Raw genomic sequence first — 12533 nt, forward strand, 5'->3', positions numbered from 1 at the left:
TCTGGAATATAATGTCATGCAAATTAAACTGGCAGGTGATGAAGATTCATGGGGTGTCGGGGAGTTTTGGTGGCAAACGCTGTGCCAAGATGAAGGGCAGTCACCCCTAAAGCTCACTACTCCCCACAGCTTGGTTAAAGAGCTCATAAACACACAAAGACAGCAGTACTCCAAGCACATGTCCTACTACACACATGTACACAGTGCTGGGCTTCCCCTCATTTTACATGCATTTTAAAGCTACGTTAATCGAGCTTGTCAGCCCTGAGGCGTCTCTACTTTAGTGTCCATTAATACTCGGCCTTCTCACATGGCTTTCGGTGTGTTCAAGCACAAACACTCACACAATACTTTATACAATGATCTTTGTAATGATGGAATATAAAGCCAAATCAGCATCAGCACATACTGTGTGTTACCTCTCTAACTGAGACAAAGAGGAAGAGAGGGAGGTTTAGACAGAGAGATGATGGTGAAACCTTTCCCCTGCTTTCCCGACCTTTTCCAACCTTGTAAAGCTGTGGTTTCAGAGTGCCCCGTTTGCCGTCATCGCCTCACTATCCCTAAGATCTGATCCTATCGCATTGGCACCGTCAAATAGCCTTGGCCAATCAAATTATCCACTTTAACCCTCATATCGCTCCCTGCCTGCATACATATGCTATATCTTAAAATGCTGTATTTATAGCCCCTGTAAACACTTCACTTCTCTCTGTATACTTTTGCTCCACCTCAGCTTAAAGGAGCAGGGGATAGCAGATGTGGTCCTGGCTCTTGTCAGTTCATCGAAATATGAGAAAATATGAGCCTTAAAAGGGTAAAATTATCTGAGTAGGAGAAGGCCTGGAAAAGCAGCCTAGGCTCGTCCGGGAGCCGGGGAGCAATAAGCCGCAAAATAAGAGAGGAGCAGTTGGAGGGGGTGGGTGGAAGGGGTTAGAGGAGAAAAGAAAACTGTTTAATTTAACCAAACTGAAGCCCTGAGAGGCACACAGTGCAAGGGACTCCAAGCCAAAACAACTTCTCTGGAGCCAAGAAAGCCCAAAATGGCTCCCACCGAGCAACGCCATCCCAGAGAAGAGAAAAACGAGGAGGAGAAAGAGGAGGAGAAGAGAGGATTTAGCTGAAACAGTCTATTGGAAAGACTTCAGCGTTGCTGAGTTTCTGGGAGGGGGGTAGTCGGACACAAAGGCTTAAATATGTCCACTGAGACATGAGACAGTACACACTGAGGATGTATGGGTGTGTGTGCATGAGAGACAGAGAGACGGAGCGAATGGGGATGTGTCAAACGTGGATTTTGGGACTTGGGGGAATTGACTGACCATATGTGGGCTATTTACACCCCTCTTTGGACATCCCTGTAACTCTTCTGGGGCTTTGGTTAATAGTGAGGGTAAATCGAGTCTCTGACACGTTGCCCCCCTTCTCTCCACCTACCCCTCTCAAAAAACACAAAACAAAAGGCAGAGGAGACAAACGCAGCATTTATTTGGGCGGGCCGACCATGCTGCTCCTATTCAGCGACTGGGGGACTAAGTGACTGGCCGACTGCATTAAACAGTATATAGAAGTCAAGGCAGGCAGATGCTGGGCCGGATAATGGCTTTACTGACAGCTTATGGACCCATCTGCGACTCTTTCTGGTGGGTTAAGAAAGACACTGTTTGTGTGTGTGTGTGCATGTGTATTTTGGTATATGTGTGTGTGTGGGGGGGTGGGGGGCAGTATTACGAGGGTGAACTCACTTGACTTGCTAAGAAGGAGTTTCAACCTTCACAGCTGCCCTGTAAATGACAGTCTGCCAGAGCTGTGTGTGTCTTGGTTATAAGATGAATATACAAAATAAATTAGATGCATTACCACACAAGAGAAAACCGTCATTTATCATTGCCTTGTTATGGTGCAAAAAAATTACATGACTAAAAGTATAAAGGGGTCCGACGCTGTCAGGAAAGACTTATGGGAGTTGTTGAGGATTTTGAGGGGTATCAGGAAGTGGTTACCTGTCACTTGTAGCTAAATGTGTTTCTAACCCTGTTTCCTGTTTAGCGCTAGGGGAGGGTGACCCTCCATGGCCCAGTGACCCTGCAGTCCTTCTCTGTCTTTCAACTTTTGAAAATACTCTCAGCTCCAGTCAGTGGGGAACATGTTGAAATCCAACAAGGTGAGCTGTGAGCTGAGTCCGCTGTCATTCTCCACTTCTTGGTCGGCATGGAGGACGTCTGACAGCTTCATCTCTTCCAAACCACTGGCAGGCTGCCCCAGCTGACTAGTACAGCTAGATTCAGATTTGTTTATTTGTCATACGCAAGTTAACACACAGGCAACTATGCGATTGTTTTGGACAAGAAGAACCATTCCAGTGTTCACTATTAGCAACACTAGAAGAACTAAAAACATTAAAAACACGAGCTTTCTGTCTTCCACAGGAATAAATGTGAATTTTCAAAAAAATGCAAAGCCCCTATCACAACTTAGAAAATAAAAAAATATAAGCAATCAATAAGTACATAATAATGTTGGATGTCAATTTCTAACACATAAATGCAAGTATAAAAAGCTTTAGTGACACATTTAAAATAGTAGTAATGTACTGTATAGTAGTAATGTACTGTATAAAGGTGTATTCATTTCTTTTACGGGTGAATGTAGATTAGATTTTTCTACTTTTTACCTCAAGTCTCACAGGGTAAATATTACCAAGGAACTCCTGGTTTGGCAGAGAATCCCTATTTGAACAAGGAAACACCTGTAATCAAGTTCTACTGAGTGGTACATAAATTCAAACAACCTAAATATAATTGATTATTTTCATGTCTTCATTTTGTTTGAGGCTTGTGCCGCAAAGAGTACCACAATTGTCTTTAATGCCTTCAAGTTTGAGAGCACAGAGCACATTGGTTATTACAAAAGAAATTGTCATATTGCACGACAACAAAATAAACACTTTTTAAAACTCTTTCTCAACATAACACAAAAGCTTCTGGGCTAATTAGTTAACAAAGCTATGACTGAAAGTCGGGCTTCATCAGTCAGGTGATTGACAGCTGCCTGTCCCCCATCTGCAGCATAGATGCTGCATTTACTGGCCTCTGGCTGGCCTCTGCAAACTCTGACACTCAACCCTGACCTCAGTACACACACATGCACATACACAACCATGCTCACAAACACACAGAAAAACATATGAGAGGAAAACACACGCACTCACATTCTTCCTTACTTTCTCAGAAACACACACAAACACACTCATGCACATTAAAAAACAACCTCTCTCCCCCTTTCCCCCCCAGCTCTTGTGCCTATAGTGCATACTTGCAGCAGATAAAGAGGGGCCTTATTCTAAGGCGAGCCATTCTACTTGACCTTCGCTGGGCCTTTTCACTCTTTCACTCCCTTCAAACCGTCTTTGGGGCTCGTTCACTCGCAGCTCAATGTGGCTAGTCCATCACGGGTGAAGGCTGGGGCGCTACAGCGGGTCTGGAAGGGGGAATACCCAAAACACCCCTTGCCCCTTCCCCCTTGCACACACACACACACACACACACACACACACACACATGCGCATATGCACGCACACATAGCCGAAAGCCCCACCCTCTCAGAAATCACCCTGACTTCAAAGTTGGTGTGCATTCATTAATTGCCCTTTGAATTGATATCAGAGGGTCACAATAAGAGTGTGAAAGGAAAAAGAGGCTTTAATGAAGCATAGAGCAGCCATTCATTTGCAGATAACTATGTTTTCATGCTTGGATAGTCATCATGCATGGGCTTATTAGAAAAAACTCACGAGCGAGGGAGGGAGGAGTGCAGGATGAGGAGAGTGGGACAGACAGACAGAGAGAGCCCCAGGGTAGAGGAGAGTGATTTGGTGCTCGCCACTTGGCCCTCATGCCCCCCTTTGCCCTCGTGCCCAGGGACTCACTGAGTGACACATTCATTCTTTCACTGGACAGACAGAGCCCTCTTCACCAGACACTTGGCTCAGGCCAGTAATAGCCAATAGCTATTATAGGATCCATCAAGAGCTTATTGGGACTGTCTTTGTTGGATTTGAAGGAAAAACAGCAACTTTTCATTCATTTTTATTATTATTCAATCTGCTGACTATTTTCTATGTTATATGATTAATCAGGTGGTCTTTAAAATGTTAGAGAACAACTGTGAAAACAAAATCCTAAAATTCAAGATGGCCTATGTCTTGGCTGTATGTACAATCTACAACAAATTAATTTTACATTTAAATAGAACAGAGAAAAGCACCAAATTCTAAAACTGGAGAATTTGGGTGACTTTTTTAGATTGATTGAATAATTGTTTTAGCTCTATGTCTGGTATGAAATTCTATCTTTAATATTTTAGTTATTCAATTTGTGTGACACACTTTCAGAAACTTTTGTGATTTATATGCCACTATAAATAAGAAAAAAAAGGCAAAACTGGTGCCTAGATTCAGTTAGTATGCAAAAATATATAAAACATGTACTATCATTGATCTTCAGAACTGTAGTTCAAGTACGAAAGTTAATGTGAAAAATCAGTCGGATCTCATGCTCCAATGTCTGCAAACACACTAAATACACTGCACTTTCTGTGCTCCTCAGCCCATTCTCTGCCTCCACTTTTCCTCCTTCACTTTTTCACTCTTTTTTTCCCCTCGGTCCACTGTTTCCTCCACTCCACTGCCATGGCACTGATCCAGTGTGTGCCAACGTATTACATTTGCAGCACGCCATCCTTCACCCCAAGTGGCAGAGAAACCCAAGTTCCTCATTCACTCGCATTATTTACACAAACAAAGTCCTGCTCCGTTTCTGTGACAAAGCCAGCTAAATCTTTATGGCTCTTTCATGTATTGTCTGCTCACGGTTCCCTTTTGTCCCTCGGCCATTGGCCTGGGCCATGGATACAATGAGCCCGGCAGAATGGAGGCAGATTGAAGGAATGCGCCTCAATAAACCTAATTATGACATGATGACTGCGCTCACCATGGTAGGGGTTTTTCAAAGATCCCGGGCTTATTCAATTAGCCCTTTCCAGGATCCCCTTTCACCAAATAAAGTTATCCCTTTGACTGTTTGCATTGCGGAGTGGAATGTGTGTCTGTGTGTGTGTCTGCATGTGGTTGTGTGTATGTGTGCACACACATGGCTGGCCTAAATGGAAATGTATTGGCCCTCAACAAGGCTCCTCTGTATTATCTGGCTAATTTCACCTAACTAAGTATGGACTCTAAAAGATACACTGTGAAAATGTGAAGCAGGAGGAGGGAGGAGGCGGGGACACCATGACTGTTTTAATCATTAACTTTGTCTCCAGGGTTAATTACTATGACGCTGAGAGATTGGAACAGCACAGCAACAGGCCTGGAGGGTCAACGTTACTGTCAAATATATAAATATTTAAATAAAGATGAAGGCGGGACTGGATTTTTTAAGGAAAAGCTTCTTGCTGTTTTAACTCTGCTTTCACTTACTGCTTGGAAATTTGGAAGATAATGTTGTTAAATATGTCAAAAGATAAGCTTTAATGTACTTTTTTTATTCCTTAAGCCTTTCCATACTTACTGAGGAATAGACTGCATATACACGATGTTGAAAAAAAAGCTCCTATTTGAAAATATAACTGCAAATATTATAATAATGCTCTAAACCCACATTGCAAGAAAGATACAAGCCTTCAAAAAATGTCAGCAGATTGTTCTTTTTAAAGGACAATGGTTTGTTCATTATATATTTTTTCTGCTAAAGTATAAAATCCGTTTGTGTTATTTTCATAGTTTGATATTAGGTAATTTGCTGACAAGATGTATTAACTCAGGATATGAGACAGTGTGTTGTTCCTGACTGGACAGACAACTTTACAAATGAACTTTTTTTAAAATTAGGCTTGGAAGTGCCACAAAATGTATGCATGATCAGCCCACAAAAGGTTAATACAGAACTTAATTATAAAACTATATGGACTGGACTGACTTTCCTTTGTGCTCTCGGTAGGACGCAGCCCAGATATTAAACGAGCTGTGCGCCGCAGGCTGAGAGAGACAGAGGGAAAGAGTAGGAAACAGAGGGAGAGGGGCGGTGTTGCTCTCCAGATGAAAGTGGGATGAAATAAAAGAGTCGATTTAATCTGCTTGAAGAGATTTGGGGAGCAAGTGGGGGTAGAGGAGGAGCGGATGGGAGGGTGGAGGGGGACAGGCGGTTGAGTTTTCGGAGCAGTGCGCAGCGCAGGACGGGTGGCCGGGGCCCCCATTGTGAAGCTGCGCTCCGGGCCAGACCGGGGTTCTCCGGGGAGAACATTGGTCCCCATTCACCGAAAACACTCTTTAATACACTCCCTCCGTCATTAAATGTGACATAGCACAATATCGACATCATTTAGAAGACATTATTAATGTGCGAGGGGGCAAGGCCGGGACTCATCAAAGAATCAATAATAGATCATGAGTTAGCCGACAGGCTCACAATTACCAGCGACATCCTTCAAGGCGGAGAACTTGGTTTGGCTGGCCGATTACATTCGGAATATTTAGAGGAACACAGTAATTACCCTTTATCAAATGCTGCTTAACGGGACAATGTTGCCTTCCCTGTTTAAGGTATTGCAATTACGTATGCAGCGGAGCAAGAAAGTTTTTCAGAGTTTACAGACATCAGAAAAAAAACATTTAAAAAACTCCACACACTATTTTAAAAAGACCCAGCAGAAAATCTAAATTATACCTCAAATGGTACTTACTGACTTTACAGTTTTGTGTAAGTTTCTCCGTTATGTGTGGAGAATAATGTGCCTTTATCAGCACATACTACGGCACTTTACATTTAGTAATTTGGAAAATGTCACTTCCTAAATATAATGTAAGTGTTCTATTTTTTTGCGCGCACACGTGTGTGACCGCGAGTACACAGTTTTCTGTGGGCGAGCACGCATCCCTGGCCCAGTACGTGAGTGGATTTCAGAGGCCTCAATTGTGATTCTCAATGGCAGTCGGCTTCTTTAGCCGACCCCAAAAAGGAAACATTTTGTAGGTGAAAACGGCCATTTTCTCTCGGTGAACGGGCCCTCTAAACCGTGCCGGAGCGCTCCCTGAATAATTCATCCTTCATTGCGGCTTCATAATGTGTTTTGTCGGGCTTTTCTGTGGAGAAGCTCTGCTCTCCCCTTCTTTCTCTGGGACTGAATTATAAACAGGTTGCCTTCTTCTTCTTTAGCGGCGGCCAAAGCTGTTTCCAAGCTGGCCTTTTGTCCGCGCGCAGCCCAAGCGTGAGCCCCAAATAGACTCTCGCGCCTTTGTCTCCCAAGTTCATCCCTGAGCGTCCCGTTGTGCGCGCGAGGCGTGTCTTTGTGCGGAGATGGAAACCGTTGAACAAATGTTTGATCAACTCATCTGGGGTACATTTTGTGTCGTCAAACCGGACTCCTTTATCTCTCCTCCGCTATTTCACTGACGCAGACACCGAGGAAACGCTCCCAGGGAAACAGTGCGTTAAATGTGCACAACTGGCTGCTAAACTGATTTAGGAGATGGAAACTGTTGAATATGTAACTAACACAGTTTAGTCTCTGGTGCCAAATATGGGTACATTGCGTTAGCTTATTAAGTAATCACATTATTAATCAGTAACTAAACGTTTAGTTACATTACTGTGAGGTCTAAAGTTAGCATGAACAGTCTCAGCCATCGCCTCCAGTGTTTCCCCTTAATTATAACTATTTCCATTTAGTTGATCCTTTGAAGTATAATTAACTTTTCGAGGAAAAATGTTTAAATTGATTTAATCAAGTAAAGACTGACAAGCATATTAGTTTGTTTCCTCATGCCAGTCATGTAACAGTGAGGCCACTGCTGCTGTCGCATTTTTAAAAAGGTGTATGGAGCAGTGGAGTGGAGGTTGTAATAATTTGGAAAGTACCAAATTAGACTAAACGAGCTGCCACGCGTGCCCAATTTTCCCTCTAATGACGTAAGTAAAAAAAATAAAGTGATGACATTCTCAATAGGCTAATTGGATCTAATGTAAATATGAAGTAAGAAGCCCCAAACCTCAAAAATGTCCAGTTAGGCTACTGTCTGTGAAACTGCTCAGAGAGGGGAAATGAGGAAAATATGTTTTTATTCCTTGGCCTGCAATAGATCCTGTGACACTTTACAGCTTTCAGCAAATAGTTTGGCTTGAGCCTAAACACTGTAAAACATGCATCTTTAGAGTCTTTTGTTAGCAAAATATGTTCCTTAAATAGCTTTGACATAAAACATTTCCCATGTAGATCACCCTTAAAATCTTAATTTCAATCATGAAAATGCGCTTAACGTTTATCTAAGTGATTTTAATTATTTGGGCTCGTTTTGGGGAAAATAGGATTTTTCGACTTCTGTCAACTTATACAGGTGGTAACTTTTTATAGCGGGCGCAGCGCTTCAATTGTTGATTTGTCGCATAAAATAATGATCAAACTATGAACAAAACGGGCCAGGAGTAATGTAAATTCTCTGTCTATAATTTATGAAGGCATTAAATGTGGTAGATGCACAAGAATCAAAAAGTTTAAAAAATAAATGTGCATCCTAATATGCTGAAACATGGCTATTCATCCACACTGCTTTTAAAACACCACTGAACTCTCTCTCTCTCTCTCTTTCTCACACACACACACACACACACACACACACACACACACACACACACACACACACACACACACACACACACACACACACACACACACACACATACACACCAGATCAGATACACTCTCTCTTTTCCCGCACAGCCATCACCTGCTGTTTGATTTACGGTGTGGGCCTCATGGGAAACGCATTAGCCGGAGAGATATGGTCGATAAAGAATTCCTAACAAAGGACGACACACACTCTCCACCCACATCCAACAACTTTACAGCATGCTACAACTTCACACACAGCCCGGTGTAGCACTAAATAAAACCACTCTCCTTCATACCCTGCTCAAAAGCGGTCAACAGGTTGGAGGTGTGAAGATTGTGTTTCAGGGAGTGTGATACTCTCCAATTTTCCCCAATTACAGAATGTAAATAGATGTTGAAGTTTTCCCTTTCAATACACTTTTATCTCCCAAGGCACATCTTACACACACTGTTCAGCAGTTGAATACTAAATTAAAAGGCCCTATCTGATCTCTAATGTGCTGATATGAAAAAGAAAACTTCAGATAAAGTTAACAGCCAACTTTTGTTTTTCTTTAGCAGCAGTAGCTCGAGGAGTTCACTCACATCTGTCTCCTAAGATGCCCTCGATGCTGTGTTTGGCCCTCCGCTCGCTGTCCTCCAGCTCTTTCTTCTCGATTTCATCCTCATCCTCCTCTTCATCGCCTTTTCCTCCGAACTTACTCCGCATAATGCGACTGATGGAGCTCACTGTAAAAGTTCGTTCAAAAACAAACGGAAACTAGTTTATTATAAAAGTAAAATGAAATGAAGTAAAACAAAATATTCGCAGACTAATAATTAGTAGGAATCAAAAGCCAAAACTAATACTATTCATAAGTTATAATCAACTCAAAAATATTTTTTAAAAATAAAATAAAATACTGGAAGAAATAATAAATATGTCATATTTAATAAAGGAGGAACAAAAAGTTTTATTGTTTCGTTTTAATAAAATAGTTTCAATTTGGCTATATAACAAACTATAAATATAAGAAAAAACAATACAAAGGATAAACTTAAAAAAAAATAAAGTCAGCCTAATAAGAATTCTTTTCTACCCTTTTTTACCTGAAGGAACGTTGTTGCGGTCACATATCCCATCCTTCAGTAATTTATCCCGAATCTCCCAGCTAAACATACCCGGGTTTTCCCGCTTGTATTCTTCTATTCTCCTCTCTACGTCCGGCGTTGTTCCCTGCTTCAGAGGTCAGAAAAGTCGCCGTGTTTATTCACTTATTATGCCCCTTGGGACACACTGCACACAGGCTCTATTATAACTTTAAAATCAACAGGTTACTATTACACATCCATCCATGTAGTATTATTATTATTATTATTATTATTATTATTATTATTATTATTATTATCTGCATTATTCCTGGTCGAACAGGCCTGTCCTGCTCGTCTCTCTCTGCTCCATACCTTGGGTTTGCTGCCTCCGATGGCTCCGGGTCTGATGGAGCCCGTCTCCTGGTACCGGCACAGGATTTTGGACACGCAGCCGTGGGAGACCCGGAGCTGTCTGGAGATGACACACGGCCTGATGCCGTGGTGGGCCATCTCCACGATCTTGTGTCGGATGTGGTTGGGCAAAGGTCTGCCATTTATGAAAACTCCTCCGAGCTGGTTGACTCGGCCTTGACCCAGCGGGGTAGACACTACATTTAATCAAAATACGAGAGGACTGTGTGACCAAAGCACACTGAACAACACAGGGAGGGCAAGTTTAGCTAACAGACTCCCAATATAATAAATGCAGGAATGACACGAGTTTCTTGAGAATAAGGAATTATCTCTATGTAACTGCATCAACATGTCGAAGTAATTGAAACCTTATGCAACGGTCAGTTTTATAATTTATTGTCCTATTGGAAGAGGAAAATTACTGTTAAAAATGCGCAATATGTCCCTGATTATTACATATAGCCTCCAAACAAGTTTGTTAAAAGTTGCTCAAATCAGAACAAAAATACTGACATGGATTTTAAGCAAAGCAGAGCAAAAATTGATGATAAATTTGGATAATAATGTCAGTCCAACTAGCCTACAGAGCTGTAATTCTTTCTGCTATAGCTTGCAAGTGTAAATAGTTTGTTTCAGAACTGAGGTTTGGGCCACGATAGAATGGCTGCACAAAAGCAGTAGTGGCTTTTTACTAAACTAGCACTGAAACCCACATATCTCCTGTCAACATCCAGGGAACCAAAGCGTCCCTCTGGCCGTGTGAAGCTTTACCTTCCAGCGGGAAGCCACTGCGGGGGTAGTTCTGAGCCAGCGTGGGTCGCATCATCCTGGGTATTGACCCCGCCAACGCAGTCATACCTCCACCACCCCAGTGACTGCAGAAACCTCCTCCTAACGGGGAGGCTGCTCCTCCAACACCGACCGTGCAGCAGGAGGACGTCGTCAAAAACCGTCTGGTGAAGCTACTGAGAAGCTTCCTGCGGGGTTAGCCTCGGTTAGCTTCGGTTAGGGTTAGCCGCGCCCGGGCTACAGCCGAGCAGCAGTGCCCCGGGACAGCCACAACCCTCTGAGGAGTCAAATTGGACGACAAAAAAGGTAGAAAATGTGACTTGGGGAAGTTAAACGACTTAGTTTCTCACTCCTCTTGGTTTTAAACGCCAGTGTTGAGGCTTTAGGGGACGCCGAAGCGGTGAAGCTGGGGCGAAAATATTGTTGTTGTTGTTTGTTGACACCGGTTCAAAGTGAGAGCAGACCGTCAAAAGTAGCGGAGCTCTTCTCTCTGCCCGTCAGCGCTCCCGGCTCTGATTGGTCGAGAGGGTACAGCCGGTACGAAGCGGGCTGCGGGGATTGGCTGAGGCTGGAAACTTCCGTCCAATCAGAGACGCTGTCACAGTTGGACTCGGACAGGGCAGGAGCGTCAGTTCACATATGGCCGAGTCAGTGCATGTACTGTTTATCCAGTAAAAAACTCCCAAAATCCGCTTATGTGTTGAGAAAACTGCTGGGTGGAAAGTGGAACCACAAAAGATGATTGAGGAGGTATAATTATTTGGTTAATGTGATAAATTATTAGTAGATAGCCATTTATTTTTTGTGCAGACGCACTCACTGGTCCTGACGTAAGCGTTTTCCATTTATTTACTGTCATTAATCACCTTCTCCCTTTATTCTAACAGTAAAAAAATAAAGAATAAAGAATATACTTAATACTCAGAGTGTGGTTGATAGAGTGTTGAATGACAGACAGAAAACAGCGTAATGTAATCCTCAAAAGTTGCATTTCGTTAAATTTTGCATGTGTAATATGCCCTTGTTTATATTTGGGAATGAAGTGGAAAAAATATTTGAAACTTTTGAAACAGTTTTCAGTTTAGTATAGCACAAGAACTACTGAAAGCCTCAGAATGATACTATGACTATAACAAAAGTAGAGTTTTGACTTAACTATAAACACAGCTGGGCTACTGTTCTATTTCATTAAGGTTATTCTGTTGCGTTAACTTTTATTTCTTTGATTTGACAACAACGTTTCCAGTGACATTTTCTCAACCAATTTTAATAGACCAGTGCCTCATATTTAGTAAATTTATTGCACATATAATCACTACACTATAAACTATAGGCTGCATATAAATAGTTTTGTATGACTGTTTCTGCTCAGTTGCTTCTTCATCACAGCTCTCAAAAAGAGAACTGGATTCTAGTCAAAACTACAGTAGCTTGATGATGCAAAGCCCAAACCTGCGACTTTTGACTTTATATACCTTTAAGCATTATTTTAATAAGACAATAAAATATATTCATCAGATTCCACTGTTGCCAAACTGCGCGTAATATCATCTCCAACGTGTTTAACGCACACGACCTCTAATTTGTTCCCA

General features: G+C 42.2%; 1 protein-coding gene across 6 annotated transcripts in view; it reads right to left on the reverse strand.

Moving 5' to 3' along the window:
- pax3b (paired box 3b) overlaps window positions 1–11401 on the reverse strand; it is a 28754-nt gene extending 17353 nt beyond the window's left edge. For 2 of the 6 annotated variants that reach the window (XM_055012481.1, XM_055012483.1), the window contains exons 1-4: window positions 10924–11400; window positions 10111–10346; window positions 9829–9886; window positions 9253–9396 (exon numbers count right to left, since the gene is read on the reverse strand). In XM_055012481.1, coding sequence (XP_054868456.1) covers window positions 9253–9396; window positions 9829–9886; window positions 10111–10346; window positions 10924–11008 — 523 coding nt within the window. In that variant the 5' untranslated portion in view covers window positions 11009–11400. Of the gene's footprint in view, window positions 1–9252; window positions 9397–9756; window positions 9887–10110; window positions 10347–10923 lie in introns of all 6 variants that reach the window. The other 4 variants (XM_055012478.1, XM_055012480.1, XM_055012482.1 and 1 more) reach the window with 3 other exon arrangements.
- Window positions 11402–12533: the final 1132 nt, after the last annotated feature.

This window comes from Amphiprion ocellaris, chromosome 7, assembly GCF_022539595.1.
Source record: "Amphiprion ocellaris isolate individual 3 ecotype Okinawa chromosome 7, ASM2253959v1, whole genome shotgun sequence".
Taxonomy (NCBI): Eukaryota; Metazoa; Chordata; class Actinopteri; family Pomacentridae; genus Amphiprion; species Amphiprion ocellaris.